The 20299-nt window shown below is 45.8% G+C and overlaps 2 protein-coding genes across 6 annotated transcripts in view; one reads left to right on the plus strand and one right to left on the minus strand.

Moving 5' to 3' along the window:
* The window catches only part of LOC113592278, a 22506-nt gene extending 11536 nt beyond the window's left edge, over positions 1-10970 (minus strand). For all 4 annotated transcript variants that reach the window (XM_027033103.2, XM_035521272.1, XM_035521273.1 and 1 more), the window contains exons 1-13: positions 10615-10970; positions 9634-9743; positions 8442-8726; positions 7838-8194; positions 4968-5225; positions 4455-4712; positions 3045-3575; positions 2515-2769; positions 1991-2239; positions 1660-1896; positions 879-1145; positions 512-757; positions 7-255 (exon numbers count right to left, since the gene is read on the minus strand). In XM_027033103.2, the coding sequence (XP_026888904.2) occupies positions 7-255; positions 512-757; positions 879-1145; positions 1660-1896; positions 1991-2239; positions 2515-2769; positions 3045-3575; positions 4455-4712; positions 4968-5225; positions 7838-8194; positions 8442-8726; positions 9634-9743; positions 10615-10840 (3528 nt within the window). In that variant the 5' untranslated portion in view covers positions 10841-10970. The remainder of the gene's footprint in view (positions 1-6; positions 256-511; positions 758-878; positions 1146-1659; positions 1897-1990; positions 2240-2514; positions 2770-3044; positions 3576-4454; positions 4713-4967; positions 5226-7837; positions 8195-8441; positions 8727-9633; positions 9744-10614) is intronic.
* A 1839-nt stretch (positions 10971-12809) lies between these two features.
* On the plus strand, positions 12810-19904 carry scp2b (sterol carrier protein 2b). 2 transcript variants are annotated; one of them, XM_027033105.2, is made up of 5 exons: positions 12810-13095; positions 15214-15316; positions 16251-16380; positions 16639-16718; positions 18797-19904. In XM_027033105.2, the coding sequence occupies exons 1-5, from the start codon at positions 13073-13075 to the stop codon at positions 18890-18892; spliced, it is 432 nt and encodes a 143-aa protein (XP_026888906.1). In that variant the 5' UTR covers positions 12810-13072; the 3' UTR covers positions 18893-19904. The 2 variants fall into 2 exon arrangements, with proteins under 2 accessions (XP_026888906.1, XP_026888907.1); XM_027033106.2 differs by having other exon boundaries at positions 15217-15316.
* The last annotated feature ends 395 nt before the right edge of the window (positions 19905-20299 follow it).

Below are 20299 nucleotides of genomic sequence, written 5' to 3' on the forward strand. Positions count from 1 at the left end.
ACATACCCTTATCTCATCGTATATGGGCCGATGGTAATCTTTGAGATGTTTAAACATGTTGGATGTGGTTCCCCCTTTAGATGCCACTTTCAGCCGGCACATTTTGCAGATAGGGAAGCCATCACACACCACAGACCCCTCCCCATCCTTCAGGTACCCAAAAAACTCCCAGACGGGAGATGTGATGTTGGGTGTGGGCGGGTGGAACTCCAGGACGTCTGCACCACACTCAGGCTGCAGTGCATTGATCGCTTCCTAAGTCAGCAGAGTCAACATTTACATTACAAAGAGCAGTAACACAGCTTGCTACACATTGCACTACAAGTGCTCATGCTACATTTCATAGTACCACTTCCAACTTCAACAGTGATGGTTTAACAACTGTGATTTTTATTAACATCCTGTTTTTAACTAGCTGCGCATTTGTTCGACCTTTCTGATTATGTTGACTCGCATCAATTTTACGGATTCTACTTTTAAAATTCAAGGGTCATCCAAAAACAACAAGTACCTGGACTTCCCTGTACACAGCCAGATGTTTTTTCCGGAGGTGTCGCAACATGGTGGTGCTGACTCTCACACCCTTGGAGGATGTGGTGAGCTTCTGAAGGCAAATTTTACACACTGGGGCTCCATCGTCTTCAACAACGCCATCTGCATTTTTGGGATATCCAAAGTGCTCCCATAATCGTAGGTCGAGTTGGCCGTTTGGAGGCGAGAGCTCAAATGGCTTGTAGATCTTCTTTCCACCTGCCAGCTAGAATAAAAATGTTTTGAAAAAGGTTGACAGACTGAATGCCCTCATGAGTGACCATGATTGAGGAAGATAGCTGGATCCACTTTAACTGAATGGACGGAAGCTAAACCAGTCAAGTTACCTTGATTTCTCTGTAAACATGCAGATGGTGAACCTTCAGGTGTAAGAACATATTTGCTGGGTCCCACTCTTTGGCTTCCACTTTCTGATGACACATCTTGCAGAGAGGGAAGCCGTCAAAAACTACCAAACCCTCCGCGTCCTTCAGGAAACCAAAGTACTGCCAGATGGGAGATGTGACGTCTTGTATCGGAGGATGCAGCTCAGAAGGATCCAGAACCTCAGCAGGACCCAGCTCACCACCAGGCCCTGAAGGCGCGATTGCTGCCTACGCCACACACAGTGGGGCACAATCAGTCATTTACCAGTGGACGAGTACCTCCACCAACGGGTCAGTTAAACCAGTGAACAAGTACACCAAGTGGACGAGTACCTCCACCAACGGGTCAGTTAAACCAGTGAACAAGTACACCAAGTGGACGAGTACCTCCACCAACGGGTCAGTTAAACCAGTGAACAAGTACACCAAGTGGACGAGTACCTCCACCAACGGGTCAGTTAAACCAGTGAACAAGTACACCAAGTGGACGAGTACCTCCACCAACGGGTCAGTTAAACCAGTGAACAAGTACACCAAGTGGACGAGTACCTCCACCAACGGGTCAGTTAAACCAGTGGACAAGTACAACAAGTGGACAAGTAGCTCAACCAATGGACACCCTGCTGCCCACCACCATGTATCTGGTATACAATACTAAATGAAAAAAAAAAAAAGAATTTTTTTTCCCTTTTTCTTTCTTATATATAATTAAGGAAAAAAACAAAACAAAACCAGGTTTTACCTGTACTTCTGCATACACAGCGTCATGACTGTCCAGGAGGTGTTTCATCATGTTCGATATGGTCCCACCTCTGGACATCAGTTTGTGGACACAAATCTTACACACTGGTGCTCCGTCTTCCATTAGGACACCATCTACATTCTTGGTGTATCCAAAATAATCCCATAACTTTGAGTTCTGCCCATCTGGTGCATAGAGTTCTGAAGGTGAGCAGACACCTGCAACTACTTCGGATGGCTAGAAGAAACATTTGAAGCAGTTCACACACAACTACCAAAACCCAGCACAAAGAGTGGTAAACAGTACACACACACACACTAATTAATTTTACCCTGATTTCATCATAGATATCCTTGTGATGGTCCTTGAGATGTTTGAACATATTGCTGGTATTGCCTCCTTTAGCAGACACGTTCAGCTGGCAGAGTTTACAGATGGGGAAGCCATCGCACACCACGGCTCCCTCTGTATCTTTCAGGTAGCCAAAGTATTCCCAGACAGCAGATTTCACCTTCTGGGTTGGTGGGTACAGAACTGGCATTTCACGGCCCTCCTCTTCTCGGAATGAATTTGTGGCCACCTGTGAGCACAATGTGGAAAAACACCTCGAAAAATCAACAACGAGCACAAATTCACTGCTCCGCTTCCTGACCATCATTTATTCGTAGTAATTTTTATTTACTACCCTGCACTGGTTTAGGTCCTCCCCAGCACTGGCACACCTTATCCAGCTCCTCAGTTTACCATTAAACCCTTCAAGTGCTGCATCAGCAAACATGAGAAACTGCAGAGGACTGCAGGGGAGATCCCGTAATTTAATCTAACGAAAGCTGATGGAGATGTGGACACACCTACCTTGACCTCATGGTACACAGAGTTGTGCTTCTTCCACAGATGCCTATACAAAAATTTTGTATCTTCTCCTACACAGGAGACCTTACTCCCACAGAGTTTACACACAGGACGCCCATCCACCTGGACGACACCATCTGTATCTTTGGGGTACCCAAAATGTTCCCACACAGGCTCTAACAGATCTCTTGGTGGATGAAGCTCTGAAGGTTGGTATGTTTGCTTTGGAACTTGGTCATCAGTCTCTTCACTGCACAGCTAGGACAAATGCAATAAAACAAAAGTATCTGTTTAGTTTGAGTTGATTCAAACCTAAATCACACCAGGGTTTCAGCATTTTGTCATTTGGAGTTAGGAAAGTGACCAAGTGAATCCAAAAGGTTACCTGAAATCAATTAATTAGTGCCACGGTTAGTGATGTGGTACTATAGGCATTCAAATGACCAAAGCTATCATATGTGCTGTCTGTACACATGAAAAAGTCTCTGAAAACCATTTAGCACTCAAAAAAATCCAAAAGAGAACCAATTTACCTTCATTATTGCAAACTCCGCAAGATGATATCTCTGGAGATGAACCATCATGTTTGTTGTGCTTCCTCCTTGTGCACTGACCTTTCGCAGGCACAGCTTACACACAGGGAAACCATCCGGCACAATAATCCCCCTGGAATTTTTGAGGTATCCAAAGTATTTCCAAACAGCAGACCTGAGAGCCATTTTGGGTGGATAAAGTTCATCTGGTGTTGTGCGAACAGGTGAGGGATGTCTCCTCTCCTTGTACTGTCTGGGACCACCAGTTCTTAACTTCAACTCGGCAAAAAGAGAGTTGTGGTGGAATTTTAAGTGTCTCAGCATGTTTGCCAGAATTCCTTGCTTGGAGATTATGGAGCGCCTGCAGGCTTTACATCTGGGGTGTTCATTCTCCTCGATCACCCCGTCTGCATTTTTGGGGTATCCAAAGTAGTCCCACACCGGCGACAGCGGTAGTCTGGTGGGCGGAAACAGCTCTGGCAAGCCACTCCCATCCTCCACACTCCCCATAGGTAACGCATCAGTGGCTAGCTGAAGTGTGAACAGAAAGGCTGCCATCAGATCACAGCCACGAAATATCGAACAGAGGGCCCCCAACATAAAAGACTTTCAGCAGTTCATCTTGCCTTAAAGTAAGGCAGGTCAGATGTGACTTGGGTTGATTGATCTTGTCTTTTGTTCACGTTGTCAAAGTTGCTCAATTTACAACCATATCTCACAATCCCACATCAGTTGCTTTGGTTCACTTAATCTGAGAAAATTATAAATTAAAACGGTTAAGGCCCTTCACTGGAGCAAACATTGAGGCAATTCAGAACGCCATGTGATTGTCAACATCACGCTGTAATGATCATACCAGATCAAGGTGGTGAAGTACAGTGCATCAGCAGTACTTAGCACCACTTTAAGAAGCCCAATCTAGAGAAACGAGGAAAAAAAAAAAAAAAAAAAAAAAAAGACATTCCCTAGTAGCACTGCATTCTGGGAACTAGTCAGGCAGCCAACCCCCATCCGTCTCTCCCAGAACAGCTCAAGCACTCGCTAATCTGCATTTTGCTGCCACGCCTAGCACAACTCAACAGGGACACTGTGGTGGTCCCAACTGGTGTTGTGGGAGCTGGGAAAGATCTAAACAGTCCTGCAGGACTGGACTAATAAACTGAGTTGGTACCAGTGAGAGTTCGAAAAGGCTGCATGAGCCTTCACTCATGTGAAGACTGGTGTCTTTGAGTAGAGGGATTTTTGTGCCTATATGGATAAAAGTGGCACACACTACATGAACACTGTAGCCATGACAACAGATCACTGATGTGTGTCAGATAACAATGGCTAGTTAACTAGTGGTATAATCTGACCTCACCATTTTATTACTGAAGCGGTAAGACTGAATCTCTTGCACAAGCGATTTACCTTGACTTCCTCAAACTCAGCCTGATGGTGGCGCCGTAAGTGGTTTAGCATGTTTGAAGTTGTTCCATCCTTGGCAGATACCTTCCGAAGGCACATTCTGCAGAGAGGAAATCCGTCCTCTTTCAAAACACCCTCGGCACTTCCGAGATATCCGAAATGCTTCCAGGCAGGTGACTTGCAGTGTTTTGATGGAGGGTAAAGCACCACTGACTCTGGTAACTCCCGGAGCTGCTCTGTTCTGGAAGGCTGGACAGCTTCCTATTCAAGTGAATGGTTTACAAGAGAAGCGTGTAGAAGTCAGCTTCGGCTAATTAAGGCCCCTTAAGTAACAATACAGGCCAATGCTGTTTAAGCAGATGCATTTATGCTTTTACACCTGCGCAACAGTTCTATTTATTTTCTACATGTTTTTAAAATAAATAAATGTAACCTAGTAAAGAAAAAAATGAGTTCAACATATAATGATTCAACAATTTAGGAGGCTTTAAAAATTATGTTTCCCTTTCATTTTACCTTTATTTCAGCGTACACGTCCTGATGGTGACGCTGTAGGTGACTGTACATGTTCGACGTGTTCCCATCTTTACTGGCCACTACCTGCTGGCACAGCCTGCAGATGGGGAAGCCGTTCTCCTCCACCACCCCCTCGGCGTTCTTCACGAACCCGAAGAGCTTCCACACGGCGGACTTCCGGCGGGTCTTCGGCGGGTACAGCTTCACTTGCTCGTCCCCTTCAGCCAATGGGATGACAGGACCTGCAAATGTTGCAGCCTAGACAGAGAGAGAGAGAGAGAGAGAGAGACCTGTAACAAGAGGGCAAAGGCCCAGAACCCCAAAAACATCAGGCCATGACAAGCTGACAATCACACTAATACTACTAATGATAATAATATTATTATTATTAATAATACAATTATTCACTGCTACTAGGAATATTCCAAGTTGATCCAAAGAACTGGTATCGGTGCTGACCCAGGGATATTTATCAGACCTCGTTAGCGTTAATTGACCCCACTGCACTCAAACTACACCACTGTGGTGCATGTGACAAACTCCCAGCTTGTGGAAGAGAGAAATAACTCACATGCTAAAACCGTGGGGAACAAACAGCTCAGCAGGCTGCAGTGCCATTGAGAGAGCTGCTTTCAACACAACTAACACGATACAAACATCTGAATAGAAAACGTGAAGAGGTGGTGTTCACACGTCAAACAGCCCTGAAGAGCATTTTTAAATAATAAAGGCTTTCTTTAAACAGTGCCAATCCACACATGTAAAGAAATCAAACCATAGATGCCCATAAATTATGTGCAATTATGAGAAATGAAATAGGAAAAAGTATTGAACCCATGAAGAAAGAGGTGCAAAAAGCCTTGGAATGACACCAGCTGAAGTCTATCAGTAATTAGAAAGCAATCCTGCCACTTAGTGCAAAGTAATATCAGATGGTTCAACTGATGGCCTGTAAAAAGGTGTCTCATTACCAAGGAGCCACACAAGAACCATCTCATGATGGGTAAAACCTGTGAGCTCTCTCAAGATCTTCGCAACTGTATTGTTGCAAAACATACTGATGGCATTTGGTTACAGAAGAATATCTAAACTACTGAAGGTTCCAGTGAGTACTGCTAGGGCCATAATCTGGAAGTGGAAAGAACACAATTTCACCAGAAATCGGCCACGATCAAGTGCTTCCCACAAGACTTCAGACAGATGAGTGAAAAGAATCATCAGAGGAGTTGTCCAAGAACCAAGGACCACCCGTGGAGAGCTACAGAAAGACCTGGAATCAGCAGGCACAATTGTTTCAAAGAAAACAATAAGTAATGCACTCAACCTCCCTGGCCTGTTTGCACGCTCACCACGCAAGACTCCATTGCATGTTGAAGTGCGTTTAAAGTTTGCTCAACAACATTTAGGCAAGCATGTGAAATACTGGGAGAATATAGTCTGGTCAGATGAGACCAAAATTGAACTCTTTGGATGCCATAATATACACCATGTTTGGAGGTCAAAAGGCATTGCATATCACCACAAAAGCGCCATACCAACAGTGATGTTCGCGGGTGGGAACATCCTGGTGTGGGGCTGTTTTTCAGCATACGGCACTGGCACGCTTCATATAACTGAAGGAAGGATGAATGGACAAACGTACTGAGACATTCTTGATAAAAATCTGCTGCCATCTACCAGGATGATGAAGCTGAAACGAGGGTGGACATTTCAGCAAGACAATGATCCCAAACACACAGCCATGGAAACTCTCAATTGGTTTCAGAGAAAGAAAATAAAGCTGCTAGAATGGCCCAGCCAATCACCTGACCTGAACCCAACTGAACATCTACGGAAGGAACTAAAGCTCAGAGTTCATAGAAGGAGCCGACGGAACCTTCAGGATTTGAAGTGTGTTTGTGTGGAAGAATGGGCCAAAATCACACCTGAGCAATGCATGCGACTAGTTTCTCCACACAGGAGACGTCTTGAAGCTGCCGTCACCAACAAAGGATTTTGTACGAAGTATTAAATACATTTCAGTAAGTGTGCGATACTTTTTCTCTGTGTCATTTCTCATTATTACACACAACTTAATTTATGAACATCTGTGGTTTGATTTCTTTACATGTGTGGACTGGATGGGTTGTTACCGACATCTGGTGAGAATTCCATGTCAACAGCACCTTTAGAAATATATTTACTTAGAAAATTGGTGACATGTTCAATACCTATTTCACCCGCTCTATAGCCAGTGCTATAGCCGCCCAGCTAATCCTTGTAGTAGAGAAAATTCTTATTAATACGGCCATGCCAGAGACTCGCAGCAAAGTGACCCTCTGCAGGCAGCTTTACTACTGACATTTGGAGGTCAGATGTTTGCCCAATGTCTTACACCCAATCAGCTCCAGTTTTTTTAATTAATAATAAAACTCGCCAGTAGAGCAAGCAGAATGCAGCATGCATTTCACGGGTCTTGTGCAACAGAGCAGGCAATGCAGGTGGCCAAGACTGCTGAAAACATCTACTTATACACATACGTTTCTGTCTAATAAATAAGGCCATTTAAAGAAACTATTTGCCTAAATTGGTCTGATTTTGCTAATGGTAGTACACTTCAAAGTGTACTCTGAACTTATGATTATCCTTTAATAATCATAACTACATTTATATAGCGCCTTTCTCAGACTCAAGGACGCTTTACAGACATATCAGCTTTTACAAATCACTCACACACACTGATGAGAAGCGGCAGCCAGTTTACACACAGAGAACTCTCTATCAGAAACCACAGCCCCCGGGGGGACTAAATACACACCTTTTTAATGACCTACGAGTAGCATGTGCAAACCCAGGGGACTGTGAGTACTAAGGAGCAGCGTTCCTCGTACCTGGACCAGTGGACACACGATCTGATGGTGGGCTTGAAGGTGATAGCGCATGTTGCTCGTACTGCACGTGGAGCCCACTGACGGCTTCCAGCCACACAGCTTACAGGCCGGCCTCCTCTCCGTCGCCGGGAAGCTGTCGTCACAGCCGAAGAACTGCCACACGGCCGATCGGACCCGCCTCCTTCGACGAGGGGATTTTTGGCATCGGCCCTCCCCGTAGTCTGAATCGTCTTCGTCATCGACTTCCTCGCTGTGATCTTCACTTTGCCACTCCTCTCCCAGATGGTCCTCGTCCTCCCCTGTGCTCCCCTTGTCCGAATCAGATGAATCTGACTCGGACCATACAGCATCCACTTTCTAAGAACAAAAATAAAGACGACTGATCAGAGGATTACCAGCGATCAAGTGTCTGATACTGGCTATTCCTCTGCAGTCTTACAACGTGCTACTGAGCGGGCACCACCCACCCGACACCACCCAACCACCAAGGAATTTCAGTCAGAGAAAAACAGCAGGATTTCTAAATACAGGAGTTGGGTAGCCTTGGGGGGCGGGCAGAGGGAAGGGTCCTGCCTTCGGGGGCGGGCAGAGGGAAGGGTCCTACCTTTGCTTGGCGGTAGGCTGCAGCGTGATGGTCCTGCAGGTGTCTCAGCATGTTGGAGGTGTTCCCTCTCTTGCACGCCACCTTCTGCTGACACAGCTTGCACACGGGGAAGCCGTCGTCCTCGACCTGCCCATCTGGGTTTGTGAACTGTTCGAAATATTTCCAGACGCCCGAGCCAGACGTCCTGGGCGGGGGAAGGTTCCACAGGGTCCATCGAGCGCGCTTTTTTGGAGGAGTGTTCTGATGAAGCTCCGCCCCCGCATCTGCTTCTGCAATCTCTTCCATCTAGAGTAGTGCAGGTAGTGAGATACCAGTAACTTCTACAACCAAAACACCATCCAACAGAGTTCTTCACATCTGCACCGCATGACGTGCTGAAGCTCCCCAAGCCCAAACATAGACAAGAAAGGAAAAGGGGCTGGGCATCTTTGAAAGCCACTCTCTGAGGACCCAACGATCAGATCAGAGGATCGTCCCTCCACCTTGCAGGAGACAGCTTGTTTTTGGAGTACAGATCTGAACAAGCTGCATGGGTTTCTGTTTTCTCTGGGCATCCTGATAAGATGCACAGTGCGGGTTTTCACAGCCAGTTTTTTTTTTTTAATTACTCCCCAAACAGTAAACATCACCACCACCACCACCACCACCACCACAATCATAACCCAGTGAACTTGATAGTTAAGTTATCAGGAACAAAGAACTTCAGAAATCAAGTTTTATCCAGCCACATTTCAGAAAACTCTGGTGAATTCGAAAAAGTTTCAACCATGAGCATTATTTAGTCATATTGCTTTTAGAGAAGCTACATACATTTGAACTGGTGTTTCATTTAAGACGGGAGGTCATCTTCATTGGAATGAACCCTGGCTCAGAGTGCAAACGGACCATGACATCCTCATGCACACATCCTACTGCCCTTCTCTCCTTGTGTGTTCAGCATGCTCACCCACACCCACTAAAGGTTTAGGGACATGATTCTTAATATTTCAGAGATACAGAGCAGATATTCAACCATTTCTATCCTGTTTGTTTATTATCATGCAAAAGTGGAAATGTCTGAAAATCTGAAAGAGCGATTTACTGGCGTAAACACTCCACCTGTAGTGGCAGGTTTACTGAATCAGAGCATTTACTGCAGTAAGACTGATTTGCATGAGCTGTGCGTCATACACAGCCTGCAAGTTCCTCGTACCCTGCTCACAGCACCAGGGCCCGAACCCCTCGTCCCAGCCAAGGAGCCCCCCGGCCGCTTCCGCTGTCCCCTTGTGCACCGACGTGGACGTTCTGCTTGCTCTTCCTGGCCTGCAAAATAGGAGGGTGCACTGAGAAATCGCACAATACACCAAACGGCGAAACACAAACACGCCAATTTCTGCGGCAACGTTTAGCCGAAGCAGGGAGCTGGAAGAGCGTGTGTGAGACTCGCTGTGCTCCCAGAATGCTTCGCATTGGTGTCTTAAAACTCGCGATTACAAAATTTCAGTAGATGAATTGAGAAATCAGCATCACACAGGTAGCAGTGTGGAGTTTGTGGGAAAACCAGTCTGTGACTGAAGTGGTTCTGAAGAAACCCAGTGAGCAACTCTATGTTGTACGTTCTACGAGACTTAGCTGCTTTCAAAGCCATCACTACATGTGCTGTTTTAGGAGCAGGGCCATACCAGGAGCTGTCACTCGTATCAGCACCACTCATAACAGGATTATTAACCATATTGACCTTTTAACTAGGTGGACGCTGCCCTTCTTCGCCCAAAGTAACACGACCACCAACTCCCACCTATCCCTTCTTTAAGCAAGTGATGGTGCCTTTATGACTGGGACTCCCATCACAGAAGTAAATCGTGTTGACGGCCGTGTGCTGGCAGGGGTTGACGGTCTAACGGGCTAGGTCGGACGGCTCCTCTGCGTGGAGAAGGCCGAGGCTCCATCAGGCCTGTGGAGAAGGTATCCAAGCTAAACTAGCTAAGCTAACTCACAAACACACACAGCTCACCTCGCAAACCGTCGCATTAAACACCCACTGCTGTAGTAACGTTCACTCTCTCACTCACACACTCACTCACACACACACACACACACACACACACACACACGCACGCACGCACGCACGCACACGCACGCACGCACACGCACGCACACGCACGCACGCACGCACGCACGCACGCGTAGCTACCTCGACCGTTGCCGCCGCGCGGCTCGAGCTCCTCGTCGGAGGACTCGACGGGCGCGAGCAGGCTAGCGGGGCTCGCTCGTGCGTCCTGTTCCTCCTCCAGCTTGACGACCACGAACGGCCCGCCGCGCGCACCTCCCTCCTCCTCCTGCTCCTCCTCCTCCTGCTTCAGCCCGTCTTCTTCACGGCGCGGGACACCGTGCGCCGCCGAATCCGCCTCCACCTTCATCTCCGCGCCCGTGCTCGGTCTCGCGGGGGTCGCACCGGGAGCTCACGCGACTCGGCAACTTACTCCCGCGAGCCTCGACGCCGCACGCGCTCGGTGGGCGTTCCCAATGCGCCGGAAATAGCGTGCAAGAAATTAATTTCCGAAATGGAGAATAAAGAATAAAAACTGTAATTCGTTTTCAGTTTTCTAACTAATCATTCTTTCTGCAACGAGCGTTTCTCTGTTTCATAAGTCAGCTACTTTGTTTGTTAGTAATTGTTACATCCCACTGTATTAACCGTAGCCTATAGTTAATTAAATTACACCGTGTAACATGACACTCATGCGCTGTATTTATATATTTTATATATTACAGTCAAATGTTTTCATTTTCAACAACGTAAACAACGTCCGTGGCTCTTCACTCGACTGTAATGTCTAGGGCGCGTTACTCCCGCACTATTATACGACTGAGATAATAAAAGTCCCGCAGCGCGCCAGGTTCAGCACGGTAACGTCATCCCTCTCGGTACAGCACCCGCACGGCGCTTCATGTCATGATCGCCACATAAAATTGCGTCTAAAATTATAAATTGCGTCTAAAATTATTTGTATGCAGCACAGGTTTTGTGCCATTTCATGTACGCACTTACATACCTAATACAGCTCACTTACGTATATTTTACTGTATTAAGTTAACTTTACTGATTAGGTAATTTGACAGTATGTAGATATCTCAATATTTAAATTAAATCCGCGCTAATTATGCAAAATGTGCACCTCTCAGTTAAATATAACAAGTTGTAATTCGATTTTGAAAACGAAATTTAAAAAAAAAATCAACTTGCATTTTTAAATAGACATATTTTAATTGTTCACTTGCTTGATTTATTGCTAAGCAAAAAGCTGACTGGTATGTGTTATAAACACATATTAAGGAAACACACATATTAATGACTTTTATGTGTAACAGCGAGAAGGTAGGTGGCAGTTTGGTGTGACCTTACAGTCTGATCTTCTAAATGACATACGACTTCATAGAAAACATCTGATTAAGTTTAAATTTCTACCATATCTGTTAAAACAACTCCAGACTTTTTGGCTGGATTAAATAAGGCGGTGGAAGATAAGTGATTAAGGTACTTGACTTGTAATCTGAAGGTTGCTGGTTCAAGCCCGACCACTGCCAAGTTGCCACTGTTGGGCCCCTGAGCAAGGCCCTTAACCCTCATATGCTGAAGTTGTACTCAATCATAATTGTAAATTGCTTTAGATAAAAGTGTCATCTTAATGCCTAAAATGTAAATGAACACATTTAGAAGGTTGTGTTTAAGTGTGCAATGTGGAGAAATATGAATTATATATGTTGAGTTTAGTATCTTCTTTGCTGACAAATTTGAAATTCAGTGAAATAAACTTGATAATTAAAAAAAACCCTCTTAATGCCATTATGCAGTACAGCACACTTTAATATGTTTAACAGATAGCTGTTCATATTAAATAATCTTTATTAGTAGGGGACTTGCATGCTGTATTTCATGTTTGGCACAAGCACACATCCTTTATTACGTTAAGTCTACCTCAGTGGTGATTCTGAGTTGGGGTGATTCTGTTTAATGACCTGCTGACAAATAATGAACTGACTTTAAAAATGCACTTTCAGAGTGTGTATAGTTTCCAGTACAACTTGCTGGAACATTCCGTGTCATTTGTAATCCAGACCGATCTGGTGACTGTTAAGAGAGCGAAGTACTTTTTTAAGGCGTTAGTATATCTATTTCGCTGTTCTTAATTGTATTTGTATAAGCACTTTGAGTTACGTCTGTATGTGGACAGCGCCACACAAACGTGCAGATCCGTATCACACTTAGTCAATGACATAATCGCGTTGTCGATCATTTAAGCAACTGTATGAACGACTGGAATGAAACAGCCGCCTGGGCCCTCGCTGATAACGCAGTCGACTAGTACGGTCTGGTTGGGATGGTGCGGAGACTCGGAAGTGTAAAGGAAGGTGCGCTTGCAACCAGTTTAGCGCGGTCATCGCTGTCGACGCCTGCGTTTTTCTCTCTGTTTGGTCTTTGCAGAGGCCGTGTTTTATAGCGCACAGTTTCTCCCTCTGCTGCGTCTTTGCAGAGGACGTGTTTGGTAGCGCACAGAGTTTCTCCCTCTGCTACGTCTTTGTAGAGGCCGTATTTGGTAGCGCACAGGGTTTCTCCCTCCGTTTGGTGTTTGGAGAGGCCGCACAGCAAAATGCGCATTCCGGAGATCTCACGGTGAGCCTGGTGGATGTAACGTGGCTATAACTCCGAAGTCTTGGGTTTAAATCGTGGAGTCGCTTTACTTAAAATAGTTTCCTCGTCTCGTTCATGTGAGGGTTAGATCGAGAGGTAAATTTCTTACTAAGCCTGTGCAAACTGAACTTGCGTATGCAGTCCAATTATAGCGTAATTTCGCACGGAATTGTTATACATTTAGCGCGTGTTTATTCCGACGATGAGAAAATGAGCATCGCAGTCTGTGCCAAACGAGCTTTGAGTGAGTTTAAGCCCTCGGTGGGACAGGGCGGGGTGTGCGCTGTGCATGTACGTGTGCCAGCGCTGGCACGGGTTAAAGAGCGGGACACTCACGCGCTGGCACGGGTTAAAGAGCGGGACACTCACGCGCTGGCACGGGTTAAAGAGCGGGATCCACGTGTTCAGTGGTTAAGGTATCTGACTTCTGCTTGGAGGATTGTGGGTTCAAGTCCCGCCACTGTTGGTCCCCTGAGCAAGATCCTTAACCCTCCCTTACTCAAGTTGTACTCAGTCATAGTTGTGAGTTGCTTTGGATAAAAGCATCGGGTAAACGTGTCAGCAGTGTTATTGTTTTGATTAACAGCTCCAGAGTTATTCAGGGCTGTTGATTTAAGATTCGCATTAGTACATAAGGAGGAAGGTAAATACCGAAAAAAAAACCCGAATCAGAGCAAAGCACGAGACCTTGATTCAAACGTGAGATCGTCTCCGGTTACCGTCACCCTGTTGAACTGTTAAAAGATGCATGAGAACAGAAGATCGCAGCGCACGAGGACTACACGCATGAGGCCACGCTGAACAAAAACAACCGACACAAAGGCTGTTTGTTTAACTTCAACATTTAGAGGACTGGGGACTTTTTTGAAGAAAAAAAAAAGGGGGGATGCTAACCTGGAAATGCAGCAGATGTTTTCAGTATGAAGGCGTCTGAATTCTGTTTGGTTGGATCTTTTGTAGTTTATTTCCCTGCTATGAAATGAGGTCCTGCTTGACTGAAAAAGTGACAGTTACAGCGATTATTCAGTGAAACTAAGCAGACCTGCTCTTGGTGGCCACAAATTCCACTCTGAGTTCCTCTGTTGTGTAAGAGTGAACTGGGCTTTAATGTGATCTCTAATAATGTAGATGTAAATAGGTGTTTATACAGAAAAGGAGACGCAGGGGGGTGTGAGGACTAAGACAGGAAGCAGAAGCGCTAAGGTGAAACGGAACAAACGTCCAGGCTTTCATCTATACGGCCAGACGGAGGGTTTCGGCACAAACCAACCCTCTCATGATGGGTGGTCTGGCAAAACAGGCACCTGCTGTCGTAGGGGGCTACGTTTGTCTGCTCGCACTCGACATCAGACCCAGATAATGTGCAAGATCACTAAAATGCAGCTGGCAGTCACTCCCACAGCTTTAGGTCCTGTGTAGTCTAGTGAGCAGGAGATGGAAACTGTGGAGAAGCAGGCATGATTTCATTCCATTTAAAAGAAGCAGATCTTCCAGCAGGGCGTGGCCTTTTCTTGGTTGGCGTCCTGAGCTGGGCGGTTTGGGGCATGTCTCCACCCAGCTGACAGCAGCATGCCTGGTGTGTGATTGCACTCCTCCCTTCAGACCTATAGTTCATCCCTGCTTACAAATGCCTGGCCTGCATGGCGTGTTGATTTGCACAAAGAAAGGCAAAGTGTTGAATGGCTGGTCCTGATCATGTGATCCTATCACTGAGCGCTCTCTACTGCCAATGGAAAGAAATAAATGCTCTGTAAGGATTTACAGTGTGTGGCTGCCAGTTTTTATTCAAAGAGACTTACAACTATGACTGAACTCAGCTTAATTAATTGAGGGTCACGGGTCTTGCTGAGGGGCCCCAACAGTAGTAACGTGGGGGACTTGAACTGGCAACCTTCTGATTGCTAGTCCAGTACCTGAACCACTGAGCCACTTTTCTGCGTCCAGCACTTCTGAGTGAATCTAATTCCAGGTCAGGCATTACTGACAGTCTTGTTCACCTCTTACCTTTCTCTCTCTCTGTGTGTGTGTGTGTGTGTGTGTGTGTGTGTGTGTGTGTGTGTGTGTGTGTGTGTGTGTGTGTGTGTGTGTGTGTTTCATTAGCAGCTCCCACAGCATCCAGGCGGTGTTGACCAGTGCCTCCACTGGTCTGGAGGGCTTTAAGTCACACGCAGTGTTCCAGGAGATTGCGAAGCAGCTAGAGGAGGTACGTGTTCCGCCGTCCGCCTGGCCACAGCCGACCGATCCCGATGGAGCAGGCTCGTCTCTCAGACGGAGTCTCGCTCTTACCTGTGGGCTGTGTAGTACGTGTAAAGGAGGCCGGCAGGTCCTGTGAGTGTGACAGAAGTTGGATATCACAAACCTGATTGGTTGAGCATGGGAGGTTAGAATTCTGCGAGATGATTGGCTTTGTTCTCCTCTTAACTCCACCACAGGCTGGTTCCTCTCCATGTCCTCATTCTTGTCCAATTTAAAATCAGGGCCGTTATGCAGCTGAAGTGTGTGTGTGTGTGTGTGTGTGTGTGTTAATTACTGTCCTGCTGTGCCTCTTCACCATTGTTAGTCATTTTCTGTGTTTGTTATTCTATGTGTAACTATGCACTCAGTTTTAGGTTCAGTACTAAAGGTGAAGTTTGATTTTCCAAAATGTGTTTTAAAAAAATGCAGTGATTCTATGGAAGTCTGGTTTGGTTCAGAAAAATAACAAAATCTTATTACATAAAGAAATGCTAAGTAGCATTAAAAAGTGACCTTGTAAAGCAGCTGTGTCATAAACACTAGAAACAAGTTTCTGTTGGAAGACACTAGAAAGGGACTCAGGAGTGTTGACGGTACAGTTTTGTTTCAAGCGTTCGTTCCTCTGGCTATTTAATACTCCAACAACATCATTAAGCCCGTGAAGATCACTCAGTCTGGTCTGGTTCCACTCAGGTACAAACCAGAATCAGACTGGTCTACATTGTGCAGTGTCATGTGACTTCAGCAGCTGAAGCAGCCATCCCCTGTCCAGAAGTGTAGTCTGAACTCTGCAGCATCCCATTGGAGTGCTCACTCTAAAGAACAGTGTTCCCAGAATGCATTGCCTGTCTCTCATGCTTTTCATTGTGTGTGTGTGTGTGTGTGTGTGTGTGTGTGTGCAGGAAGGGGAGCAGTTTGTGAAGAAGATTGGAGGTGTGTTTTCCTTCAAGGTGCGGGACGGTCCAGGGGGCCGGGAGGCCACGTGGATGGTGGACGTTAAAGAAGGCAGGGGCGCGGTTCACAATGACACCTGTGAGTGCGGCATTCTGCTGTCTCGCCGAGACCAGGGCCAATATTCCACCATAAAATAAAACTCTACTCGTAAAATAAGTCAAATTTGTCTTAAACAATAAGACCTCATGTTGTGGGGGAACTGAAAATGGAAGACAGCAGAGGGTGGAGATATTTGAGTACTTATTCATTTATTAATTCTGTTGAAGTCAGAATGACTGTGGTCATAAGTATGGTCTCTCGTTTTCTCTCATTCTCTCTTGCACTGTTCCCCTCCAGCTAAGAAGGCAGACTGTACCATCTCCGTGACAGACTCTGACCTGCTGGCGTTAATGACGGGCAAGATGAACCCTCAGACGGTGAGTTAGCCACTCCCAACCGTGCTAACCCCGCCCCTGCCTCTAAACCACACTAGCCCCGCCCCTGCCTCTGAGACTGCACTAGCCCCGCCCCTGCCTTAAGTTCTGAATAGTTGATTCATCTACTTCGGCGTCCACCTGCTCTTCCCGGATGTGTCCTTGATTGCTGGGATTGTTGGGATTCCTTTGTTACATTTTGCTGGGTTAACTAACAATGTTCCAGATTTGTTATTGTTTTCAAAATTTCCTGTAGTAAGAATTGAGTTTTCTTCTTTGTAAGTTCATGGTATTGTAAAGTGTATTTGCGTAATTCACTTTGAGATTTCTGTGTTATCATATTCTCTAATTCTTTGATTTTCTTTTCTAGGTAGACTCATTCTCTGTGTCTTTCTTATATGAAGAGTAGAGTGTTATTTAGGCTTTTCCGGTTTCCCAAAGCAAGGTTGGCATGGTTTCCAGGTTTATTTCTAAGACATTTTGTGATATTTTAGTAGGGATGTGTTAAGCCGCACAAATAGGGTTTGTGTTTGATTTATTTTCCGTGTGAAGGGGACAGGAGTTGTTTGTTAATAGGGTGACGTTGTACGTTTGACTGCTCGATATAATGGAGGTGGTGATTAGAAGGATGTCAGTGCGAGAGTGTGAGTGCAGAACTGGTGAATAAAATGAAAGATTCTGTTTCTGTGGAGGAGGGGTGTTTGGGGGAGTAGCGACTGAGGCTGAAATCCTCACCAAGCCCAAAATCAGACATAAATGAGTTTACTGACAGCGGGAGAGACAGGCGTTATCCTGTCACTTCAACTGTTCAGAAAACTCTCCGCTTCACATCTGAATATAAAATAATTCAGAATCCAATGTGAGAGGTAGAGAGAGAGAGAGTGTGTGTGTGTGTGTGTGTGTGTGTGTGTGTGTGTGTGTGTGTGTGTGTGTGTGTGTGTGTGAGATGAGGTGTGGGAGCTCGAGAGTTGTTCTGAGATCAGAATGCATGAATTCAGCCCGATTTTGATATTGTTTCGTAGCCGACAAACATTCAGCATCCTGCTCCTGGATATTGGCATCTGGATGGAGGAGTGAACACTAACACTAACACTGACCCTGACCCTAACCCTTGTACTGTGACCTGATCCTCAACACCCAGTCCAGCATTTTCCTGACAACTCCTGTGTTTTCCTTGATATACAGGATTTGGCAGTTTTCTCCCTGACGACCTATGACCTCACGCCAGGACGTGAACAGTGATTAGTTATGAAACGTGTAGTTAGTGGGGCAGGAATTCATGGCCCTACGTTCACCTAATCTGCCTCTAGAAGTGTCTGATGGAGATGGTGACATTAGCAGAGTGTCTGTGAGAGTGTTGGGGTGTGTGTGTGGGGGGGGGTAGTTTAGCAGCCTGTGGGATGCATGGAGAACCACTGTTCTGACTGACCCTGCATGGATGGAAGGATACCACTGCCCAGGCTGATGTTACTCCCCCATATGGGTGGTTTGGCACGACCCACCCTGTTCCAGGCTGATATTACTCCCCCATCTGAGTGGTTTGGCACGACCCACCCTGTTCCATGCTGATGTTATCCCCCATCTGAGTGGTTTGGCACGACCCACCCTGCTAATCCTGCTGACAGTTATGATTTAGTGACTGACCTTGGCTTTGGTGTAAACAGCTCTGGTGTGGGAGAATAACACGGCTCGTCTGTTTGGTGTAGAAGGTATCAGGCGTGTTGCAGACGGGGTGTTAAATGCAAGTTGTCCCCGAGGGACCTGGTACAATTTGTCTTAGTTTTGAAGGCCAGTAGAATGTCCTGCACCACGTGGGGTGCGAGTGGTGCAGCCACAGCCAACATGTCTGGGTTCAGAAGTATTTGGGTGGTTCATGTTCAGTTTGCCCTGGACATACTGTGAAAGAACTAGAGAAGAATTCTAGATATTACATTTCAGATTAAATATAAGGAATCTTCTAGACTGTTTTCTCTCACGTTCATCTCTCCATTCCTCTTTCTCCCTCCTTCGCTTTTGACTCCCTCCATCCCTCTCTCCCACTCGTTTATTTCTCTCTCGTCTACTCTTTCCTCGTTCTCCAGGCATTCTTCCAGGGTAAGTTGAAGATCATGGGGAACATGGGTCTGGCCATGAAGCTCCAGAACTTGCAGCTGAAACCGGGCCGGGCCAAGCTGTGAGATGGGGTGGACGGAGTCCCGCTGGCATGCCTTCGTCTCTGGCCCAAGCCCTGAGTTCAGGAGCAATCGTAGGAAAGGAGACCAGACGTCTTCTCTGTAGAACTTCAAGGCAAACCCTTAGTGCATCATATTCGAATTTTACAGAACTGAAATCACAAGAAGCTACAGCATACAAATGAGTCTTGTTACGAATCACTTTTAAAAAAGTCTGACCTCTCGGATGTTACAGATAGGTGCAGCGTTTCTCTGTTAATTTTGGTTAAAACAAAGCTCACTAAACTTTAATGTGTCACGTCTGAGTTGAGCCCTGTTCAGCAGGATACACTGCGTTCGTCATGGCAACGTGTTCTCCCAATCCACTGTTTGGTTTGGTCCTGCTCTGTTTTTGATTTGACTGTCATATGTTTCATGTATGGATTATGCAAAGCGACCTTTAGTACAAGAAAGGTGCTATATAATTGATTTATTAATAATAATAATAATAATAATATTATTATTATTATTATTATTATTATAATAATGACTTGTCTGTGTGGTTTAGCCCTACCTCTGTTGGATCAGCTCTTCTGCTCAGTAGCGCAGGCCTTGGTCTTTATCTATAGCGCAGTAATGGCAGTAGTGTTGGAATCCTGACTGGACACAGGTGTTACTTTAATTTCAGCACTCAGTGTGAAGGGTAATCCTCTAATCTCCTGTGATCTAATCCCGTCTAATCAGAGGATGGTTCGGTCCTCTCTGTGACTCTTGCGGATCACCTGTTAATTATCTGAAGTTGAGTGGGTGATCTGTGTATGTGCTGTGCAGTACTGTAGGATGGAACAGGGCTGTGGTCTTGACTCTGTCCTAGGGCAGATATCGGGACTCCTTAATGTCTGTAGTATGAAGTAACATTTTAGGATTTATAACCTGTTTCTCTGAGGGAGTGTGTATATTCACACATGTCTATCTACACAAGACTTAACATTTTTTAAAACTTTATTTTACCTAAATAAATGTTTCTCATTAACAGTGATCTGTGAGAAGAGATGTTTTTGCTGTGTGTGTGTGTGTGTGTGTGTGTGTGTGTGTGTGTGTGTGTGTGTGTGTGTGTGTGGGTGGGTGGGTGGTGTGGAGCTGAGGCGTGCACACGAGTGTGTGTGGAGATGTGGCGTGTGTGGAGATGTGGCGTGTGTGGAGATGTGGCGTGTGTGTAGTGTGGAGATGTGTAGCGTGTGTGTGTGTGTAGTGTGGAGATGTGTAGCGTGTGTGTGTGTGTAGTGTGGAGATGTGTAGCGTGTGTGTAGTGTGGAGATGTGTAGCGTGTGTGTAGTGTGGAGATGTGTAGCGTGTGTGTGTAGTGTGGAGATGTGTAGCGTGTGTGTAGTGTGGAGATGTGTAGCGTGTGTGTAGTGTGGAGATGTGTAGCGT

Source organism: Electrophorus electricus, chromosome 22 (genome assembly GCF_013358815.1).
Source record: "Electrophorus electricus isolate fEleEle1 chromosome 22, fEleEle1.pri, whole genome shotgun sequence".
Classification (NCBI taxonomy): Eukaryota; Metazoa; Chordata; class Actinopteri; order Gymnotiformes; family Gymnotidae; genus Electrophorus; species Electrophorus electricus.

Excerpts from the sequence above, each read along its gene's own strand:
- scp2b (XM_027033105.2), top strand. The coding sequence starts at position 13,073 with ATGCGCATTCCGGAGATCTCACG. Across the intron at positions 13,096-15,213 it reads CGCATTCCGGAGATCTCACG|CAGCTCCCACAGCATCCAGG; the intron begins GTGAGCCTGGTG and ends GTGTTTCATTAG. Across the intron at positions 15,317-16,250 it reads TTGCGAAGCAGCTAGAGGAG|GAAGGGGAGCAGTTTGTGAA; the intron begins GTACGTGTTCCG and ends GTGTGTGTGCAG.